Below are 23,776 nucleotides of genomic sequence, written 5' to 3' on the forward strand. Positions count from 1 at the left end.
GTGTGTGTGTGTGTGTGTGTTAGCTGAATCTTGTTTGCGCCGAATCCGGAAGTCTTGGACAGTAACTTGCAACATAATACTGTACTTTGTTAAAATTTTGGGAATTTTATTAACCAGTTCCTCCGACGTTGTGGGTGACGTAACATGATCGATGTAATGTTTCGCCGGCCGCTGTCCAGGGTCCTGAGGCGTTTTCTGGAGGAGCTGTGCCCACTGCAAGCGCAGCTGTCTCCGGATATGGGTCAAGCATGAGCTGAATAGTGAAATCCTCAGTGTGCACAGAACAAAGGTTAATGCGGTATTGTTATTTTTAACAAAATATTAAATTACAACATTTAAAAAAAATACTCCACACTAAACCTTTGGTAATATAGGCTATTTGTAATTTTACTGATAAACAACTGATAAATAATTACAGAACGTTAGGTCAACACCGCCCGATGCAAAAGAAAGCGTTCAGCCGCGAATCCCGCGATGGTTGCTATGGTTACCTCCTCACGCGAACGTGTTCAAGTCTTCGAACTGTTCTCATCTTCTGACTTGTTGAACTATATATACTGAACTATTGAACTATATAGCCTGGCTACACCTATATGTATGTGCGTGTAAAAAAAAAAAAAAAAAAAAAAAAAATCAAGATATACTCACACATTTGACCTCGTTTTTGACGACGGTATACGTGGACTACGTGGACAGCCTTAAAACACGAGAGAGAGAGAGAGAGAGAGAGAGAGAGAGAGAGAGAGAGAGAGAGAGAGAGAGAGAGAGAGAGAGAGTTGGGGTGTTTGAGGGGGTTCATCAAAATGCGCAGCGCATATCAGGGATCATTGTGAGTCTGCGCGGATAACCGCTCGGCAGTGTTACAACACAATACAGCGAGTATATCCAGACAACATCCCTTACTTCAAACCTTGACTTTTCTATGCATGCGCTTTCTTTTTCATTCGTTGCATAATTAGACGTCTGTTAGAGGGGCAACTGTTCCCTCGTTTATGCTAGAGAGAGAGCGAGAGAGAGCGCGAGAAACAGAGAGAGATACTACTTGTCCGCAGAAGTTTTTCGGGGCGTCTGGGAATGTTTGTGCACCAACGCGCGCCTCAGCAGTTAGAACGCCTGTAACTGACAGCGCGAGACACTGCATTCTGCATCGCGGTACGTCCTTTTGCTAGACCTACTGCCTACTGGAACGGTAAGGTTCATGATTCATTGTATAGCCTGCTATCCATTCCTGCAGTGTCCGTATAGTAGGCTACATTTTCTATTGAAATGCATTTCATTCCTTTTCTAGTTGTCTGGCCAATGAAATGGAATGTAGTCTACACGGATCAATAGCTCTCGAATGGAAGAATTATGGAGGAAATACAGCTATTTCAAATGTCAGTTTTTATATTATGCATTTTACTATGGAATTGGTGGTCGAAATGCTATTTAATGGGGTTGGTTGGAGAGTGGTTTGAAGGCGGTCTGCGGTTTAGTGTATGTTTCAAGTATAGCCAGCTGGGAGTTCTGCGGTTTGCACGAATTGTTAATAAGATTTACCGTTTTAGTGCAATGTGCATTCCTTATGATGAAGGAGGAAAAGCGTTGAAAGCACAACAAGAAAAATAAAAATCAGCTCCCAACATAGCACCGTTTAAGGACACATGACTGTCTTAGAGCTGCTGCACATGTTGTTATTTAAACACGTTAGTAAGAGAGCTTGAATATCACAATCACAACTTAAATGAATGATTTTAATATACCGTTCAACTCAGAATTGTCCACCGTATTGTGATGATTTCTTTTTCACGTTATTGCCGCATTTTAGTCAGTGCCTTCCAAGACTTTGATTACATTCATTCTACATGAATTGTAAATGTGGAAGCCTTACTATACCCACGCCACACCCAAACTACAGTGCGATGAATATGCCATAAAATGGTACCAATTTATAGCGTAATGTATGTAGGCATATTCGTTTGGGTCCATCTCATGTTGCCTAATGCAGATATTGCAGAAATTGTTATTACAGGCCTACAACACTTTTTTAATTTATATTGCCTACTCATTGCAAAAAAAAAAAAAAAAAAAACTTTTTGCATTTTTTTCCAGTAAAATATCTAAACATATGCTTATTCCCTGTTTTAAAATTAAGCTATATTTAGGCTAAATATGTTAAAATATATTTTCCCTTAATCATCTTCCACCTTATTATTATTAATTATTCTTATATTTTATTATTATTATTATTTTATACGTTATATTTTTTGTGTCAGAATAAATTTTCCATTGTGTGAAGTCAACTTTTACACATGCATGGACACCACCTTTAAATCAACTTTTTTGCTGTTTTTTAAGCCCTTATCACAGTTAAAATAATGTTATTATTACGTGTTGATCTGTATTTTTAATTAACTCATCATAAAAAACCTTTAATTGACTGGAGGAGTGAATAGGAGATTAGTCTCTCTCCTCCCTTCCTCTTTCCTCTCCCTGTTTGTGTTAGACAGTATAAAATATCCACTGAGCCTCTGTAACTGTTACATCGGGATTCATTTCCTGTCTTGTTTGTCTTGGATGTCTTCTGAAGCAGAACCCCAAAAGTTATTACTTTGCATGTGTATGTGCAAATGAACTATTTTACAATTTTACACTCGGTGTAGTTCTGTGCGCGTCTGCTAGCTCACCATTAAAAATGACACCACATATGTTCAGTTAGAACCACTCACCTCTAATGATATAAGAATTGAAGATGAACATGTTTATATGTGTTTGATATTGAGAATCCAGTTCAACCCGTCCCAAAAAGAGGCAGGATATTAGCATAGCGGGCCTTTCTGAGCTGCAGTCAATGTGACATTTAAGACAAATTGAAATTTTAATCGATTACGGCATCAGTTTTATACTACATAAAAGATTGGTCTATATTTTCGGCACTGAAATTAAAAAAAAGGCCTATTACTACTCTGCATGCATTCATTTTTTTTTTTTTTAATCAGTGCTTCTTTGTGCATGTTCATCATAAAAATGTGCAGCTCAAAAAAGTATGTACATTCTGAACAAACATATGTAAATATGAAAATGCATGTGTGGATGAGGTCAGGTCACTGAATCAACCCTGCAAAATCCAGCGTCAGACACCAGTACTGATTAGTCTCTGCTGATTTGCCATTAGTGTGTATTGCAGTGTGTGCATCTCATATGCAGCCACACACAAGCAGAATTGGGCATGTACATGCCCACACACACATTTAGTTCACTCTACTTTGTGACAGGCTTTGTTGCTCACTTTTTTCTGTGTGTTCAACATTTTTTGACATTGGGCATAAATTCTTCAGCTGTTGTCAGCAGCTGACACTCTGTTTAAATGATTTGTGCACATACACACTTACACTACAGTGCTGCTTTGATAATAACAAATCACTCTGTTACCTGGGGGCTCATGGCACAGTAATTGAAGTCACCCCATGCAATCCCTTCTGATTAGTACTGAGAAAAAAGGATAAAGGAAGAAAGAGAAAATCAAAATTCCCTAATTCCTGATTTATGCCATGTATTCGCTCAATGTTTTAAAGAAAGAAATATGCTAATGGTTCCTTTTCAAACAACAATTGACAATCTAAATATAGCTGCGCAGACTTTAGTGTCTTAGTTCCCGATTGGTCAGCCTAATGTGGCATTAACACACTCTAATAAGATTTATGAGGAATATTCAGTGCAGAAACGAGGCCAGAGATCCATCTTATACATGTGCGACAGATTTAATCCATGGATGAAAATGAATATATCCACTGCATATCCCCTTTCTTTCTTTCTTTCTTTCTTTCTTTCTTTCTTTCTTTCTTTCTTTCTTTCTTTCTTTCTTTCTTTCTTTCTTTCTTTCTTTCTTTCTTTCTTTCTTTCTTTCTTTCTTTCTTTCTTTCTTTCTTTCTTTCTTTCTTTCTTTCTTTCTTTCTTTCTTTCTTTCCACACACTAAATCTTTACCTTGTAAACCGAATGACCAGTCTGGACATATTGTGAGTGGTATAGGGTGACAAATTATTTTAGCTTCCAATGACCACTAGCAAGTGGAGCAGGGCAGATCTAATACAGCTATACAGCAATATTGGAACATTGCAACATTGTGGTGGCTTTGCGCTGTGGGTGCGTTTGATAGATATTATTGTGGGGAGTTAAAAACCAGGGTTGTCAGCTGGTCAGACTGACATGCCTTATTACCTCTGCAAAGTCATTTGGAGTGTGGTAATAGCTGGACCGCTGGACCACTGGCCACAGGTGCTTGGGGAGAGCTGGATTGACTTGTTTTTGTTTACACTGGAGTGATATTTAGCACAATAATTCTGTACTCATTGTGTGTGTGTGTATATATAGATAGATAGATAGATAGATAGATAGATAGATAGATAGATAGATAGATAGATAGATAGATAGATAGATAGATAGATAGATAGATAGATAGATAGATAGATAGATAGATAGATAGATAGATAGATAGATAGATAGATAGATAGATAGATAGATAGATAGATAGATAGATAGATAGATAGATAGATAGATAAATAGATAGATATTCACATCTTCACTTATGCATTTGGCCAAAAGTGACAGGATACTTTTGTATTGTTACAAAATATTTAAAATGTCAAATAAAGAAAAAAAAAATCTATATTCATGGAAAAATTCTGAAATGAATGTATCACAGTTTCTACATAATTATTAAACAGCATTGTTAATAATGTTGATAATAGTAACGTTGATAATAATAATAAATGTTTTTTGAGCAACGAATCAGAATATTAGAATTTTTTTTTTTAAGGATCATGTGACACTGAAGACTGGAGTAATGATGCTGAAAACAAATAACATTCAAATAGAAAACAGTTCTTTTAAATTGAAATGATATTTCACAATATTACTGTTTTAATGTATTTTTGATCACATACATTCAGCCTTTGTTAACATAAGAGAGCTCTTTCATATAAATAATAATAAATTAAAGTATATAAATAAAACCAACCCCATTTTATTTTTGCATGGTATTGTATCCAATGATGTGATGCATTCATTCAATGTATTCAAAATAATTTCAAATCAGATATGTCAAGATTATTAACACATACAAAACCAATTGTCTTTACTTCTGCAATGGTATGTGAAAATAAATCACATTTTGGCCCAGAACTGAGTTAAACTGCACTGGATGTCATAGACCTGAAAGCCAGGAAAAAATGCTTGAGGCATGGTGCTAAATCTGTTACAAACTCTAGGCTATGAAGTGCCACCTGTCCCTGAAGTATGTCCTTCAGCTAGTCAAGCTGTCAGTAGCAGTGTTTGACCTCTAAACAGCAACACAATAATATTTCGGCAAAAAGAAAAAAATTGCACTGCAACTGCATATATACAGTATATACTGAGGAGGCCCACCTCTCATTATGTTGTCCTGACAGTCAGTAAAATTAATTGTATCTAATTGTGAAGGCATGCCCTTTTGTGGAGAAGGATTGCTGTGGTAAATGTGCCCTCGGGAGTGTGCAAAGGGATAGAGTTTAGACATAGCCTTTCTGTGGCCTCTGATAGCTTGAACACACATTCTGGAATGTTGACACTCACACACATGTGCAAATACTGCCATACTATCACCCACTGAGTCCCATAGTCACACTTAAAAGGCAGTGGAAACACAAGCACAGACATACACTTTCACATACACACATTCCTAGATGACATTTATTGTAAAACTACATTTTTTACCCCACCTATATTTCTTTGGATGTTTTGACAATAAGTTGGATTTTTGTTATAACTTAACTGAATGAATGGGGTAAGAAAACCCAAGTTTTTCTTTTTTTGCGAGCATAATAAGTTGTTCTGTTATCGTAAACGTACTATAAATGTCACTTTTTTGTGCATGCGTGCATGTTTGTTTTTGCAAACCTCCCAGTCTAGAATGTCTCAGTGTGATCTTGAGGCATCGCTGGGGGAGTTCTCAGCCAGTCAGCTTCATTATACCCACTAATTACAGCAAGAGCAGTTTCCAGAGCAGCTGTTCCTCCCTATCTTCCTCTAGCCCTCCATTCAGTTATACGTATCCATCCATCCATCACACTTATGCTCTCTTTATCTCTTTCATTCTCCCATCTGAGTGTACCAATGCCTCTCTTACAGCTCCTTCCCTCCTCCTACCTTCATGTGTTTGGTGCTGTGCTGAACAGAATTGAATAAGCAATTATCTTTAAGCAATACCGTGTAGTTGTCTGAGCTGCGTCATAAGGCTGTACTTTATGATACAGGCCTTTTGGATAAACAACTTAACAACAATCACATGCCCTTATCTTTTCCGCTCCACAGTCCGCATATATACTGTATGCGGTCAGTGTAGTTGGTCGCAAGTATGGTGTAATATATCTATAGACTAGTTGTTGAAACCAACCCAATCTCATGAGAAAACATAACTATTTCACAAGGTGGGGATTTAGTGTGAATTTATATAATACAAAGGCTGCATCTAAAAGCTTAGGCAGGTGACTTGTTGTTTTGATGCTCAATTAGGCAATGACTTTTTAGGCAGCGTTTGCACACAAATACTTTTGTCTCCTTTGTAATTTGGTAATTATTATTTGCAAAACTGTTGATTGTGATTGAAATTATACAATTGAAGTACAGTTTTATTTTTTTGTAAATGGATATTAACGTAAATAGTGAAATTTTGTAGAATTGTTTTACTTGAGCATTATCATTGTTTTTATGTATTACTATTATGATGGATTATCATGACCTTTTGAAATTTTGTGTCTGAAAATACAGGTAGTGTAAAACAATAGCATTTAAAATAGTTATTTTCTAATACTGTATAAATAGCATTTGAAGATAAATGAGACTAAATGGCATGAAAAACGTTTCTTAGACAATTTTAATTTCCTTCAAATTGAAATCTGTTAGTCCCTGGGACAATTTCTGTTGTCGAAGAAACACCCGAAGCTGCTCTTACTTTTTTAGCTTGATAGCATTTCTTCACCCGTGTCTTGGTTAGCAGAGCCTGAACTCACTTTCACTAGTGAGGAAAAGTGAGGTCCCCGCAAGGTTACAGAGCTCTTGATGTTTGACATTTTGTCACAATTTGAATGAACGCCTCAACTGGATTAAGCAGAAACTAAATTCTCACTTGCATCTAAAACCTTTTTTTTTTCAGATCTGATGATGATTTGAAGAACTGCAACAGTTTTCCAGTGAACCTGTTTACCATCCAGCTCTTAGTTGTCCCCCTCTGCTGCTGCTGATCGGCGGATATAATAGCATCAGTGCTCCAGACAAAATGGCTTCCACAGTGAGAAAATGTCAGCACCTGTTTTTAGCACTCATCCTTATCCCTTTGGTAAGCTATGTGCATATTTTGTACATAAACAAGGCAGATCCATTCAATTAATAGATCTGAATTGCATGAAAGTAAACATGATGGAATTGAAAAGAACAAAACATTCCTAATTGTAAAATAAAGACTGACTAGCCTAAGAGATATACAAGGCTTCAGAGAAGAAATATTCTGAAGAGCAGAATAGAGATTGTGTGGGAGAAGGAGGAAGAGAGAGACTGAGCGTGAGAGAAATTTATAGCAGGGTGGGGTCTGGGGGGAGAAAAAGTGATCCCTGCACATCCTTTTTCATCCTCTTTCTCTTGTTATTGCTTTCTGTAAATAATCCACATGCAATCTGTCAAATCTAGCTGCCTTTATTGTTTCCTGGATGACTGCTTGTTTCATACACATGGTATCCTCTTGTAACTGAGGGGAGAAGTGCCATCTTGGTTTACATGAAGAACCATTCTCTCTTTGGTCTACTGTCTGTGCCTCCAGCTGAGTAGAAACAAACGTCCAAGGGCAATTTACGTCACATACACACTGGCACTTAGATGCTTCCTGGCATCCAATAATCATTGGCACCAGACAGGCCAAATGTAAACTGTCCAAGAGCCAAAACAGTTATGGTACAGTGAGTACTTCAAGCAACAAAGGCCATGCTGTTTTATTTCACTTTATGTTAACACTACAAACTGGCAGTGGCATTGCAATGGAACATTTACAAAAGGTTATACTCCTGTTCTGTCTCAGTTTGCAGTTTTAAATATGACCATTACAGGATAAAAAATGTTACTTCTGTTGACGAAACCTGCTTAAAAATATTTGCCAGTGACTTTTTATGAAAGAAAGTCAAAAACATTAAAAAACTAAAGGCAAAATTTACCTTCATTATCATTAACAAATGTGTTAAGACAAATAGAAAATGTTATAAATGACAATTGAGCAAGTAGGTGCAGCGCAATACCATATACAACACATTGAAATTACTAAAAATATAAGAAACTATGCACAATGGGGATATAGTATCCAAGTCATTAATATGAATATGATTTTGCCTATATATAGCAAAATCTAGGCCATTAAAAATTCATATATAAAGTATTTTATATATAAGTGGTATAGGCTACGAATTAATAACACTTACCCCCATGCATATCATTTTTTATCCCACAAAATTCTAAAATACAGATTTAGATGGTTTAGGTTTGATTTTGATTCCCTTGTTTGTGTTAATACTCATGGTAATCTAAGTTTAAAAGAAAAGAGTTTCCCTACAGACTAAACTAATCCCACAATACAGTCCTTCCAATTCCAGTTAATCTGGGGATTACTGAAGTGATACAATGTATGGGATTATTGTTATAGGAGAAAAACAAATACAACTTGCATTGAGTATCTCCACTTTTCTCCTATTTCCCTCTATATGTTTTCAGCATAAAACGACATGTTAAAAAACCACCTATCAACTTCTATCCCTTAATATGCAGAAACAACTATAAATACAACTATAAACTACAGTAAATATTTTATTTATTTATTGTTTGTTTGTTTGTCTTTTAACGGAGTGTAAATGCTATGTGACATTCCCAGGCAGTGTTAGCCATACTGAAGAACACACACACACAGAAAAATAAGTTTATTTCACACCTTCCAAAAAAAGTCACTGCCAAATCAAAAACACATTTCAGTTCCATAAATGAATGTGTTCATCATTTTAGTGAAGGATAGGGGGGACAAAAAAAAAAAAAAAAAAAAATAGATTGACAGCAAAAAGAGCAGGAGGAAAAAAGAAAGAAAGAAACATACTGGGAATAAACTAGTTCTAAGGATTTGCTTTTTGTGTGTGAGTGATTTTTTTTATGTTGCTGTCATGATGTAGGAGTGAATTATGTAGTCTCTTTATGATGGAAATCAGCTCTGTGTTGCAGCCAGGGTGAGAACTTACACAGTCCTCATGAATATTAATGCAGGTGCTCAAGTTTATTAAATTTTGCTCATGTTTTCAAGGCAACACACAAGGAGCATGGTGCTCTGAGACCAGTTATCACACTAACTACAATCTCAGGGGTTTAAATCAGCAGTAATAGGGAGGGTTTCAACAGTGATTAGTTCCCTTTCGAAGGAACTCGCGCTGCGTCGATGTCACTATGGGAACGCCACTGCATGATTGCGTCTGAAACACTTGTGTCAACTAGTCCAATGGCGAGAGTGAGCGTCATGGGCGGGTGATGTCATGACCAGGAAAGGATGAAAGCATATCCGGTCTGTCTGCGGGTGGGGATACACAAGATTTATGTGTTGTTTGTTTGGAACGAAGCATGATGTCAGCGCTCGAGGGCATTGCGAGTTATTATCGCTTTGCACGCTCCTTTCCCGCCTGTCACTCTTTGAGAAGGGTGTTCAGGCTTGCGTTCCTCGCAGTACTGGCCCATTGTTGCTGAGGCAGCACGGAAACTGCTATTGTGGGGTTCGCAAATGGATCTCGCGGAGGAGTTAGAGACGGGCTCCGCCTTTTCTCTGCCTTCTCTCTGGGATCGAAAGCCCTAGTAGAGAGCCCGGTGTTTCAGCAGTCTATCCCTGAGGAGGTAGAGGTGCTGAGCATCGATGCAGGGGAATAAAAACTCACTACCCTCATCTATGAAGAGCATGTTAGAAGAAAAGTCATGTAGCTCTATATTAAAATGAAAATAAGGGGGCGGGCTGTGCTCATTCATAAAAATCCCTGACGTGTATATGTGTGCACTATCGGGAGTTTTCCCCCGCTAGCCTACTGTTTACTTAAAAAAAAAAAAAAAAAAAAAAAAGACTATGCAATAAGAATCGAGTGGCTGAGGCAATGCATATATATATATATATATATATATATATATATATATATATATATTTTTTTTTTTTTTTTTTTTTTTATAAGTTGGAATTAAATGGTATAATACGGTGCTGCAGCTGTCCACCTCCGAGGAGATGGATGTGCTGAGCATCGAATTAAGGGATTTGAAGATTCGCCATCTCAATCCCCTGCGTACAAGTAGTTTTTAGAGTTTATAACTTCCATGTCAGGGCCTTCCAGTTTTTCCCGATATCCACTAATACAATTCAAGATCCTGGATCAAACCCTTTCAGCTCGTTTTTTTCAGTTCTCAAAATATACAGTATGTTTAATAAAGGGGGCTGAAAGAGCTTGGGTATGGGCCGATGCCAACGGCAGAACAGTCGCTTGCGAGCTATCAGTCCTGTCACGGCTTAAGGCTCCCCTTAAGGCTCGGCATTACCCTCCAGGCCAGTTAGAACTACTATGGTGCTGGTGGGTAAGGTGTAAATGGGGGGCTGCTGGGCGGAGCAGCCCTAGCCATTAACAAACTCCTTGTACAGGACAGAGTGTCGTTTCCTGTGCTCCCCCTCAGAAAGATTGGGGACCGGGATGGCATTCTCAACCGAAGCCTTTGAAGCAGAAGATGGATCTGAGGGCCATTGTTCCTGCGAAAAAGGCTTCGGACAAAGAAAGGTCCTAATGCCACTGGTGTCAGACTTCTGAGGGCAGCCCCGACCGAAGTGGAGCGGTGTACACCTCACCCGCCCCACCTTGGTGCCCCCAGGGGGGCGTTCTGCCAACCCTGCCACCCTTGGTGCCTCGGGGCACAGCGGTCTCCAGCGAGCACATGGCTCAGTGTCACCACGATGCTGCGTCAAAATCGCACCCTCTGAGGGGGGTTCAAAAACAGTCAGTTTGGTTGTTTCCTGCCAGTATGCTTCAGGTCACCGAAGTGGCTGTTCCAATTACACCAGAGGCCAGTCTCGAGAGGCTGGTATCCTTAGTAGACTATCTGACAGAATGGAAGAATCTGCCAAATATATCTCAGTGTGTCCTGCAGATCATAGTGTAAGGCTACAGAATCCAGTTCGGTTCTCGTCCACCACACTACAACGGGGTGTTGCTCACGTTAGTGCATCCCGAGCAGGCTCTGGTAATGGAGCAAGAAGAGAAAACGCTGTTAGTGAACGTAGCTATAGAGCAGGTGTATTCACCCGACAGATAATTGGGTTTTTACAGCCATTACTTTATTGTACCAAAAAATTATGGGGGGTTGCGTCCTATACTAGATCACAGTTGAACCGTGCAGTCAAGAAACTCAAGTTCAAAACTGCTTGTAAACCAGGACAGGTGTATGGTGGCTTAGAAGCCTTATTATATAAGGCAGGATCCCTGCAGGATGTGGTATGCGGCAGGCTGGTCCTGTCACGATCCACACAAAAAGGAAAGGGAAAAGGGAAGATCCAAGTGCAGTAATGTATTTATTGGGCAAATCCAAAATCGTATCCAGTCCAGGCAGGGGTCAAAATCCAAATAACCAATCCAAGAAACAAGAACACAAACAGGAAATACAGGGAACGGAAGTGGCGTGATATAAGACAAGGAATCCGTGACAAACACTAGACAGGCAGGGTATATATAACAAGAACTAACAATGAATAACAGGGAACAGCTGGGTACAATGATGACAGGGAACAGCTGAGTGCAATGAACAATGATTGTTACTGACAAGGATTGTGGGGAATGCAGTTCATGAATGGGATGACACAGTGGAGACGAGGACCTCTAGTGGACACCAGTGATACACAAACAGACACTGTGACAGGTCCTCTCTGCTCACATTCGTAAGGTTTTACAACTTTGACCTGGGTGTTACCCCAGGTTCACTGGTGCTCTTGTCTTAGTTGTGCTCTCAGTTTTCACACAGACAGGCTCTGGTTCATATGCCGTTCGGGCATTCTCGTTCACAAAGCGTCATCGACACAACACGAGTTCCCTCAAAAGGGAATGTCTCAGGTTACGACTGTAACCCTAGTTCCCTGAGAAGGGAACGAGACGCTGCGTCACTTTGTCATACTCCCTGTTTTCCTGTGATCGACTTGCTTCGGCTAAATCGAAGCTAACGCCGGTCAGACCGGATGTGCTTTTATCCTTTCCTGGACGTGACGTCACCCGCCCGTGACTCTCGCCATTGGACTAGTTGACAGTGCTTCAGGCACAATCATGCAGGGGCGTTCCCAAAGCGTCATCGACGCAGCGTCTCGTTCCCTTCTCAGGGAACTAGGGTTACAGTCGTAACCTGAGACATTTATAATATCCAATAACTTGATTTCATATTCTGTTAAATTGTGTATTTTAGGCAGTTGCTGATGAAGGATTTTTTTTTTTTTTTTTACATGGGGATCTGTTGCAGTTTTTCATAAATACAAAAATCTCTTTGAGAAAAAAAAGGGGTCATGCATGCATGATGAAAAATGTCATTATGTATAAACAATATTCAGGGTGCTTTCACACTGGCAGTTTAGTTTAAAACAGGGCATGGTTCGCATGAAAAATTGGTAATGTGAAAGCTGTCATGCAGACCCAGGAGTGCACTGGGGTAAAGAACGCGAGACTACCTGTAGGAGGTGGTCTGAGTTCAGTTGCACTGGAAATGTGGTGTGATTCACGTGAATGTGAAAGTAGCTCGGACTCGGGTGTGAGCTTGTTCAGGAAGTTAAAGGAACCTGCACATGCATTTTAGCTGATGATGGCATCACTAGTTCAACAAAACACATGTAAGGGATGACAGTGGTGATGGTTTAATTTGGATTCAAGCGAAAGTGATTGTGCAGTGTAAACACACAACTGTAACCCTAGTTGACAACAACAAACAACGCTGCGCACATATCCATCAGCAAAGTTTGGATACGTGTGTGAGAAAGATGCACTCTAACTGACAGTATATAGTCAAAATTAATTTGTATATGTTGCAACTGTTCAACTGGATGGAGAACACTACCTCCTGTGAGAAGAAAACTATGTAGCCTGTGGAACATTACTCAATTTTGTTTTTCTACAAAAATATAAGATGAATGGCCTGGTAGATACATGATGCAGGAAGGAGAGATTTCTTAAAGCTTACACTGAGTGGGAGAGATACGAAGGAACACACGTTTGGATTGGTTCAGAATTTAATTTGACCATGGGCTAAAGATATTTCATGTCTTGTGTGCTGTGTGTGGGCGTGTACACTATTGTGTCTATTTGAAAACTGTTTAATTTTAAGATAAGCAATATTCAAGAACTGCTAGGAGTGGGCAGCAGGTTATGTATATACAGTATACATATATACTTTTTTTGATTTTAGTTTTTTACACAAATTTAAAGGATTTGTGAGAAAACATTGCAGCAACAATGGGATATTAATACTTATATTCAAAGCTTTGCAATTAATGTATTTATTTTCCCTCTGAGCTCTTCTAAAAGATCTAAAACTTGAACTATGTTTATAATGAATGATGTCTCATAAATGCATTTAACTCTTAGAGAATGATGTTTATTGTCGTGAATTTGAAGCATGTTTAAACATATGGTAATTTAGAATGGAATAATTTTATTGAATTTATTAATTGTTCATTGAAAGTCTCACTGTGCTCTCATTGTTTATTTTGTAACCTTGTACTCAGTCAGTTAAGAACTCCTGGCGGATGAAATGTTGCTTTACAGAGAGTCAGGGGCCCACAAGTGTGCTCTGTGGAAAAATTCAGAAAAATTTAAACTAATGAATACTAATTCTACTAATACTAATCATTACTAATGAATTATTATTTGATTAAAATACCTTTATTAAAAAATAATCAATAAGTATTTTTCATCTTGATAATATTTTAAAGACATTTATATTTTTATTTTCCTATTTTTTATTGTAATATTTGTGCCACTGCATAAAAATGAAAAATGCTTAAAATTATAAATACAAATAAACATAATGCCATGTCTGTGATTGTGTTATAAAATATCATTGTTGTAAGTGTTACAAGTTTCTAAGTCACAACTCTCTCACGACATAATAGAGGTGTAATATTGTCGAAATGCCTCTGTATACATGGCTGTCAAGTCTATTTTAGAGCTCATCAAACTACAATCCAACACTGTCAGAATCCTTAAGCTTTATCTGTTCATTTGACAAGGGAAAGTGAGCAATTGCCAGGCAAAATGATCATTTAAATGTGCATTTAACAGTTTTTGAATAACACTGGGACTGTTTAGGATGTAGATCATCTCTAGCAGCCTTGCTACAAATGATACATTTATGCTCTCGAAGAGCCTAAACAGTGCAGCAGCAGAATACAGTTGTCAGTCCTGTATTTGAGTGCCAACCTTTATGTTCTCACACAGTTCAGTTATTTATGAGAGTAACAAACCGCGTTCTATAAGCAAACTCATACATTTTTCGGACTCACAATCACAACAATCTCGGCAAGTCCCCATGAGAAGGGAACCATACTGTAAAGCTACATCTGAAATTAGATTCTCCGAGAAGGTACTTTTTTGAATAAGTACTTATGGGACCATTAAAATGTATGCACTGAACAGCTACTGTGTCTTACATTTTACTTACTCACTTACTCACATTTCACTTGTGTTTGAAACATCTTTCAGATCTACTGCATGCATCCAGACTGTGTCATTCAGTTAGAGAAACAGAAGTGCATGGAAAGGATGGCCATGGATGACCCCAGCAGTGAACCTGAATTAGGTAAGTGTACAGTCTGTGTATATGCTTTTACTTAGGACTAGTTCAGGCTAGAGACAAATCTGTGCTAGGAACTCACCCTGTCACCAACAATCCTCACCATGATCGTAAAACAAACAAATATGTGAGTCTGTGTGTGCTTTGGTTATGTGGAGGTGGTACTTATTATTTGTCAGACTATGTATGCATACTATTTCGATCCACACATTGTCCAATTTAAGAGCCACACATAAATGTCGCATGTTTCTGTTATATGCAGTGCAAAGCTATTTAATTAGTGTTTAGCTGTAAATGGAAACAATAGATATACCTGAAACTGCTGTTCCCTTTCACGTCCGTCACTCCAACGTTCATCGGAGGGATCCGACTGAAATGGGATCTTCGCAGAGAAACTATGTGATAATTGCGCCAGCTGCTTCTATCACACAGTGTGTGGATACAATGAGCAGAAGGTGCAACGCATATTTACATTTCGCTTCAGAGCCAAGCTGATTCATGTTCTGTTCCAGCAGTCTTACCTCTAAAGAAGAGAAAACTTTTCGAGTGTTCTTTTTGGAAGAAGCCCTACCTTTGTGTTGCGTGTCACGGTGCGCTACAGGCAGGATCACCTAAAACAAAAACAAAAAAACAGCTGTTTTCACAGCTCTGAGTGTGGCGGTTCGGTTGAGCGTCTCAGCGGATTGCACTATTTCCCGCTGTTGGCCGCAGACATTCCTCTGTGCGCTTCAACACTAGAGAGAATTTCCTGAAAGAGCATTCCACTCGTATGTTTCTGGATGCGGTCGTTCCCAGTCCTCATGTGACAGCCACCATCACTGTCTCACATGCCTGGGCTTAAGCATGCTGAAACTGCATTTGTGGGTGGTTCATGTTCTCTCAGGAGAACATGACCACGTCAGCACGTTGTTCATCTTCCCTTTCTCGCAAGGGCTTGAGCGTTTAACGTGACCTGTGCCGTCGAGCTGCTGGTGTGCGGGTTGTCACGGCAACCCAGCGCGTCGTGCGGCGCTCTAGATGCACGGTTGAGACTCGAGTACCTCACACGAGGTGGAGTCCCTTTGCCTATTCCCCCCAATCTAGTTCTTCTTCTGGTGGCCACCTCTTGACTGAGATTAAGTCAAAGCGTTGGCCCTCGGCCAGACGATGTCCACCCTGGTGGTCCAGAAGCACCCCCTGGCTAACACTGCATGAAAAGAGGTGTATCCGGACCAGTATACTCCTGTATACACTGCTGGAATTCGGAAGAATCCGGGAGTATACTGGCCGGATAGCTCAAATTCCATGGGTCTGTATATATCCGTATACATCCGAAATGATACCAAATCGGATGTATGTTGTGGACGTATACTCCCGTGCTACAGCCATTTGTTGCCATGGCAAGTAATCCCTCAAAGGTTTTTTCAAGAGAACATTTTCACACCTTTGTGCACCTTTTGGCCTTCCCCCCTATTGGTCCTTTTCTTTTAAAACCACTCCCATTACCCAGACCACTATTGGAGGACAGGATACATTGAAAACCCAGGAAAGTGATTTGATTGGTTACTTTTAGAACATAACCCACCCTAGGCCTTTTCGCACAGTGATTTGATTGGTTATAGGCCAGCTATGCAGATATTGCTCAGTATACACTAAACCCCCCTTACCCCAATTTTAATACATTCAAATATAATTTTAAAAACACACACAAAGAACAATGAGAAAGTCTGACATTTTTATTAAGGTAAATAAAACATTACAAAGAGCATTATAAACAAGCATTAAAAAGGAATGGGGGAACAAAAATATTTGAGGGGATGAAAATTTAAAGGAACAAAAACAAATATAACATGAACATTATAAACATACATTAAAATGAATGGGGAAAAAGAAATGTTAACAAAGGTGTAAAGGAATAAAATACAAAACGTGGAGATCAGCAACATGCACATCAAAAAGGAACAAATATACAAAGTATACAATATAAAACAATTTAAAATCAATAAATAAATATAGAAATTAAAGTGTATATATGTAAATATTATTTTTTTCAAACTGCCATGATGCACTGGTGGTGTGACGTAGCGTGGGTCAGCCTCTAGTCTGGTTTGTAGTACCTGGCAGAGAGCAGATAACTCTGTGGTTCTGTTTGGTGGAGACCTCAGCATCCACACTGGCCTTCCATCAACAATAGCATCTTCATCAGACATCAGTTCTATTGTTGCAGTCTTCCACAGTTCCCTTTATGTGTTGGGTTTGTACAACACTGGACATGGTCTCCAGCAACTGCAAAACATGACAGTAATTTAACCACTAAAACACAGAGAGGAGGACAGTTACATTCTGAAGAAGAAAAAAACAACAACTGCTTAACCAGTTTCTTAACTTACCCGTCTCTTTCTTTGACGGTTCTTTGCAGTGTTCTTCATAGTGTTTCTTTTCTTGGCCTTTTCAGGCTGAGCCAAAGAATACTTCCTCCACAAAGTCTCAAAATACGTCTTGCAACCTGTTAAATAAATCATAAATAAATGTAATGCCAATAAAACTAAGTAAAACAGAGGACATTAAAATGATTACAACATCTTTAAGATTACCTTTTGCACATTCAGGGTCAACGTCTGTAAAAGTTGTCCTTAATTCTTTGAAGAGATAAGTGGTCACAGCCAGGTTATGTGATGAATTTATTCTGGGGGAAAAAGTTGCAGGCATCATTAATGAAATTCAGTTTTAGTATTTCAAATCCATATAGTGGTAGATTAAACTAACATTTACAGTATACAATACGCAGTCTTACCCGGTTTGTGGATCGTATTTGTGTGGGTTGTTCTCTGAATTATGGAGGCGCTTTACGGGTTCCTGTAAAGTTTGAAATTAAAAAGCGTTTAAATGGATTCACAATCTGCAAGAACCTCAAAAGTGAATTTTCAGTTTGAATAAGTTGGCCATCACAGTAAACATAAGAGACAAAACATATCAGTTCATAAGTCTTTAAGATGTCACTCAGCGCCTCTGATATCTTACCGGTTCGTGCCGCCTTCTGCCTATACAAGGCCACCAGTGCAGGTGTGTGTTGGTCAAGCACAGCATAGAACTGGTTCCGTATTTTGACGTTTGTGATGCGTTGGAACTCAGCACAAAGCTACAAAAACAAACAAAAATAATTATATAAAAAGACTAATACTCGATTTGCAACAGAAAACACATTTGTGATGCAACATGTTCCGTTAAAATACATTGTTGAGCAACATGGTCACATGCAAAGTGATAGTTCTTACACACAGTGAATAGTGGCATTTGCTGTTCCATTTGAATGTGATACATATTAAAAATTTGGCAGTGAAATATGTGTGAAGAGTGGCAGAAAAGAGAAGTGAGTCTGTTTTACCTGTGATTCAATCCGAAGAGCCGGCCATTTCCCCAAGAAGTCCTTCACCTGCACAGATAAAACAATCAATATGAAACCAGTCAAATTATGCAATCAACCTCTTTAATGACAAATTAATGATACAGAATTTCAAGTGAATGTAACTTACCGATAAAGTTGCTCTCTGGTGACAATGTAGGTCTGCACATGCACACAAAAACAGACAGCAAGAGATTTAATTTTTAAGAGACGTTTGATTGATGCTAATGAATTAGGCTCCAAATAAAAGAAATGGTGAAAAATAGTTACAGACTAAATTAACATTTGAGTCACCTTGATTTTGGGGATGCTCACTGCACTCCTTCCACTTAAACCTATAATGAAAAGACGTTTGTAAAGGGTTTAATAAAAACTTGCATAGTTCATTCGGTAACTATTATGTCCATAACCTTAACTTTGTTTGAGTAAAAGTTAACGTAACTGCTAACGTTAGCCACTAGCTCATTTGGGTGCATCAGCATGTAGATAACATCACATTGAACTTGCCAGAGCAGGGCGCTTAACACAAACAGCAGCAACACACTCAAAAACAGAAGGACTATCGCTTGCTGAAAAGAGTTATTGACTAACGTTAACATTATTGCCCTGCCACGACATTAACAGTACACAGGATATTATCTGTAACTAGCAGGCGGACTGACGGCAATCGCGCCCGCGGCACCGCGCTTGCAACTTAAAAATAGCCTCGTCTAAGTCAAATATCACGTGTAATATGATATTCTTACAATATTACAACAAGCAAAGTAGTTTTGAAGTGTTTTGGTTTACTTACAGTTGTTTCATTCTTGATACACGTCGCTCAAGAGGGTAGCCATCTTGGACAGATTTTTCAGGTAACGTCAGCTGCACGTCATGACGTCATATCACGTGATCGACAGTACACTTTAAAATAGTGAGTAAACCAGCGGTGTTCACTCAGAAACGCTGAGGCACACAAACATAAAAATACATAGGCTATTTGTTCATAGACATTAATAGTTTAAAGGTGGATTAAATCAGCAAGAGATTTTAACTGTAGTGACCTCGGTCTTCACTTCAGTGGAGTAGAAAAGCTCAGGTTCCTTCTACCTTTTTAATAAATATCAAGTCACCTTTATTTATACAGTGCTTTTTACAATACAGATTGTTTCAAAGTAGCTTTACAGAGATAACAGGAAAGTAATGCAAGACAGTTTGTTTCCAGAAGAAAATAGCTTCACAGTCCAGCTTAAGTCAGTTCAGTGGTGATTCATTTTGTTGTATAAATAAATAAATAAATAAATTTAAATGTGGATATATATAGCCACTTTGGAGAAAACCGTGATGTCATCGTCCAGCTCAGCTCAGATCTCATATAATAGTGTCAACGCAGGCAGATCAATAATATTGTTGAACATTAAATTCAATTTCCCCAACTAAGCAAGCTAAAAGCCAATTGTAAAAAAGGTGACAATTGTTGTTGTCTGCAATTTGTAAAACTTCACAATAAAATTTGAGATATTCTGAAATGTTTGGTTCATTTTTCTTTATTTGTTCCATTAAATTTATTGCTGGGAAAAAAATTAATCGCGATTAATCGCATCCAAAATAAAAGTTTGTGTTTGCATAATATATGTGCGTGTACTGTATATAATTATTTTGTATATATAAATACACACATATGCATGTATATATTTAAGATTTTTATTTTTTTTATTTTATTAAATTATTTATATTTATATATAATATAAATTGTGTATAAATGTATATACAGTATATACATGCAGATATTTCTTAAATAAATACATGCATATGTGTGTATTTACAGAATAATTATACACAGTACACACACATATATTATGCAAACACAAACTTTTATTTTGGATGCGATTAATTTTTTCCCAGCACTAATTAAATTCCTTTGTTAATTTCATTAAATATTCAGATGTTTTTGTGAACGTATATGTTCAGACTGGGTGTTTATTTTGTCCTGTTTTTATAAAAAATATTTGATTAAGAGACTTTTTTTCATGCAGTGCAAGGCCCTGACACAGGCGACGTGAGCCAACCCTAGAGTCGGCTTTAGTCATTGCTAGTTCTTTGACGTCGGTTTTGTGTTTCAGGTCCTTAAGAATTTATTTATTTTTCTGTACAAAAAGCTTTAGCCTATAGTAATCCAGAGATAATTCTCAACCCTGAAGTCCTCCCTGGCCACCCCTCCCTCTGAGAACAGCCAGCACCTTTAGTGTCAGTCATTAACATATGAAAGGTCTTCACACCTAACAGTTGTCAGTCCTCTCACACCCAGCAGTGTTTCAGCTGTATATGTCCGTGAAATTTCACGGATTCCTGTATATGTCCGCATATGTGAGGTTTCCGGGTTTATCTGGAAATATACTGTTCCATGTTACTCTGATCCGCTTTTTCCCGCATACATCCGGCAAACATCAAATTACACAGGAGTTTACCATGCCCGTATTTTGCCGGATTTGAGTCTTTTCATGCAGTGTAAACCTTGCAGAGGTGCGAGATATCACCAAGTGTGCCTTCTCGATGCTCGCATCTCACAAGGTGGCCTTTTCAGCGACACTGCCGAGGACTGGGCCCAGCAGTTCTCCGCAGTTCAGAAGCAGGCTGAGGCAATCAAGAGCTTGCCCCTTTGTGCTTCAAAAACACTTGTGGACTGCCTTTCAGTCTCCTCGTCGCCAAGGGCGTCATTCCCCTGAAAAAAAAAAAAAAAGAGGGACTCCGTCACAGCCAGCTCTACTGTGATGTTGAGCCTCGCAGGGAAACGACACCCTTCGTCTCAGCCGCCGAGCGGTCATTGAAAAATCACCTCTGAAACGGGCAACCCGGACCGGGATGAAGCTGCTCTTTCCCCGGAGGAGGGCCGGGTGCAGAATTTAACAATTTTTTCCCTCCTCTGGCGGCTCAGCCAGCGGTACCCACACCTTCAATAAAGAGCAGTTTCTGAAATCTCTGGGTGCCACGAGGGTGGGGACGACAGTGTGCACCACCATGCCTCGCCACTCTCGTTCCCGTCTCCCCAAGAGGATCAGAATGGCAGCTTGCGATGCTATGCCTCGCAGCTCTCGTTCCCCTCTTGGCAACAGGGTGAGAATGACAGTGCATGACGCTATGCCTCGTCACTCTCGTTCCCCTCTTCACAAGAAGGCGAGGTCAACAGTGTGCGCCATTACGAAACCTCGCCACTCTAATCCCCTTCTGCAATCGCCAGCGGACAGCAGCATGCGGTTCGAGAACGCAGTCAAGCCTTCCCACGCATCCTCTGTCCACCCGTGGAGCCAGGTAAGTGTTGCACCGCACACACAGACCTCGGGTCGGGTCCCTGTCCTCCACCTCCTTTCCCCTCCGCGATACGTCTGTGGTTCCGTAGGTCCCGCTAGTATGGTCTCTCGGAGCCTGGCTAGTGCTCCCCAGATCAACCCGCTGGCTCATCCGCACCATCAGACTCAGCTATGGGATTCAGTTCGCCCGGCGCCCTCCCAAGTTCAGGTGCATTCGGTTCACCACAGTGATGGCTACTGGTGCTCCTGTCTTACGGACAGAGATCGAAGTCTGACCGGTGAAGAACGCGATCGACCTGGACCCTCCAGCCCATATGAAGTCAGGGTTCTACAGCCCCTACTTTATTGTACCCAAGAAAGGCGATGGGTTACGGCCAATCTTGGACCTGCAAGTTTTGAATCGGGCCCTGCACAAGCTCCCACAAGCTCTCAGCTGCATTGGCATATCAATTGCCTCGAGTTTCTTGCAGTACGTCTTGATCTCAACCGCTTCAAGGTGCCGCTTCGAGACAAGCATGTACTGGTCCGTATGGAGAGCACTGCGACCGTTACATCACAAGGTGGTCTGCACTCCCGTCGCATGTGACAACTCGCCCACCATCTCCTCCTATGGAGTCAGAAGCATCTGAGGTCACTTCGTGCCATTCACATCCCTGACGAGCTCAATCATGCAGCCGACGAGCTCTCATGACAGCTTACACTTCTGGGAGAGTGGAGGCGCTTTGGGGCCGCACAGGTAGATCTTTGTGCCTCCCTAGACACATCACATTGCCAGTTGTTCTTCTCCCTGACCGACGGAACCCTCGGCACAGATGCACTGGCACACAGCTGGCCCCGGGGCCTACGCAAGTATGGGTTTCCCCCAGTGAGCCTTCTTGCACAGACATTGTGCAAAGTCAGGGAGGATGAGGAGCAGGTCCTTTTTAGTGGCCCCCTATTGGCCCAACCGGACCTGGTTCCCAGAACTAGTACTTCTCGCGACAGTCCCTCCCTGGCCCATTCCTCTGAGGAAGGACCTGCTTTCTCAGAGAAGGGGCACCCTATGGCACCCACATCCAGACCTCTGGAAACTCCATGTATGATCCCTGACTGGACGTGGAGGTTCTAGGTGACCTACCCCAGGCGTGGTAGACACCATCACTTCTGCTAGAGCCTCCTCTACAAGGTGCCTCTATGCATTGAAGTGGAACCTATTCGTTGAGTGGTGTTCTTCCCGAGTGTTATCCAATGTTATCACTGAGTGGGTCTTGCGGAACATCAGTGGCCAGGACTCCCCGCATAAGCTTCTGCCCCTAATAAAGGGAGAGAAGTGAGGCTTATGCAGGGCACTGGAAGGGCCAACAACATGGCATGTTGATAGAGATCCCATTTCTGTCGGATCCCTCCGATGAACATTGGAGTGACCGACATGAAAGGGAATGTCTTGGTTACGTATGGTAACCCACGTTCCCTGAAAGAGGGAACGAAGACGTTCGTCCCGTCGCCATGTTGTACATCGCTGCTCCTAAAAACCAAAGATGCGTTGCACCTTCTGCTCATTATATACCTGCACTGCGTGATAGAAGCAGCTGGCACAATTATCGCATACCAATATGCATTGGCTCGTCTAGTTTCTCTCTAAATAGATTGGTCTCTCTGCGAAGATCCCATTTCTCTCAGATCCCTCGAACGAACGTCTCCGTTCCCTCTTTCAGGGAACGTGGGTTGCCATACGTAACCGAGACATTTTAGTCATTTAAATATAGAATACTTGCAGTTATTCATAGCTATAATAAGAAACGTTTTAAATAAGTTTTATAATGAGTTTCTGTTTAGATTAGGTATTTCACAAGTGATCTGAAATAAATGGGTGAAAGAATTAAACCTAATGCTGTCAGACTATAAGCTGAAGAATTTAAGACACTATGACGTCGGTTCGCAGGAAATGGGTGGAAGATCATAAGCTCAGAGCTCTTCCAGAACTGATTCTGACACCCCTCCAGTGCTGTCTGCATGTGGCATTGATCATAATCCTTTGGGCAGTCACAATCACAGACAGTAATGAGATACTGACATTTTGATTTGACAAGGAGCTGTCCTTAGGGAATGGACTCATGCGTTAATATGTAACTAGAGCTGCCCACAGTTTTAGGCTATAAGTTGAACGGAGTGCTGAGATGTACATAGAGCAAATAAATACAGAAAGCACACAATACACAAGACTATTTGCAACTGTCAGTGGTTTGTATG

General features: G+C 40.1%; 1 protein-coding gene across 1 annotated transcript in view; it reads left to right on the forward strand.

The window, feature by feature from the left end:
* Positions 1-7,292: 7,292 nt before the first annotated feature.
* adcyap1r1b (adenylate cyclase activating polypeptide 1b (pituitary) receptor type I) overlaps positions 7,293-23,776 on the forward strand; it is a gene marked incomplete at both ends in the record, with an annotated part of 29,544 nt that continues 13,060 nt past the window's right edge. The window contains 2 exons of the mRNA XM_081381014.1: positions 7,293-7,352; positions 14,788-14,884. Coding sequence (XP_081237140.1) covers positions 7,293-7,352; positions 14,788-14,884 — 157 coding nt within the window. The remainder of the gene's footprint in view (positions 7,353-14,787; positions 14,885-23,776) is intronic.

Source organism: Scardinius erythrophthalmus, assembly GCF_964197995.2.
Source record: "Scardinius erythrophthalmus genome assembly, chromosome: 12".
Lineage (NCBI taxonomy): Eukaryota > Metazoa > Chordata > Actinopteri > Cypriniformes > Leuciscidae > Scardinius > Scardinius erythrophthalmus.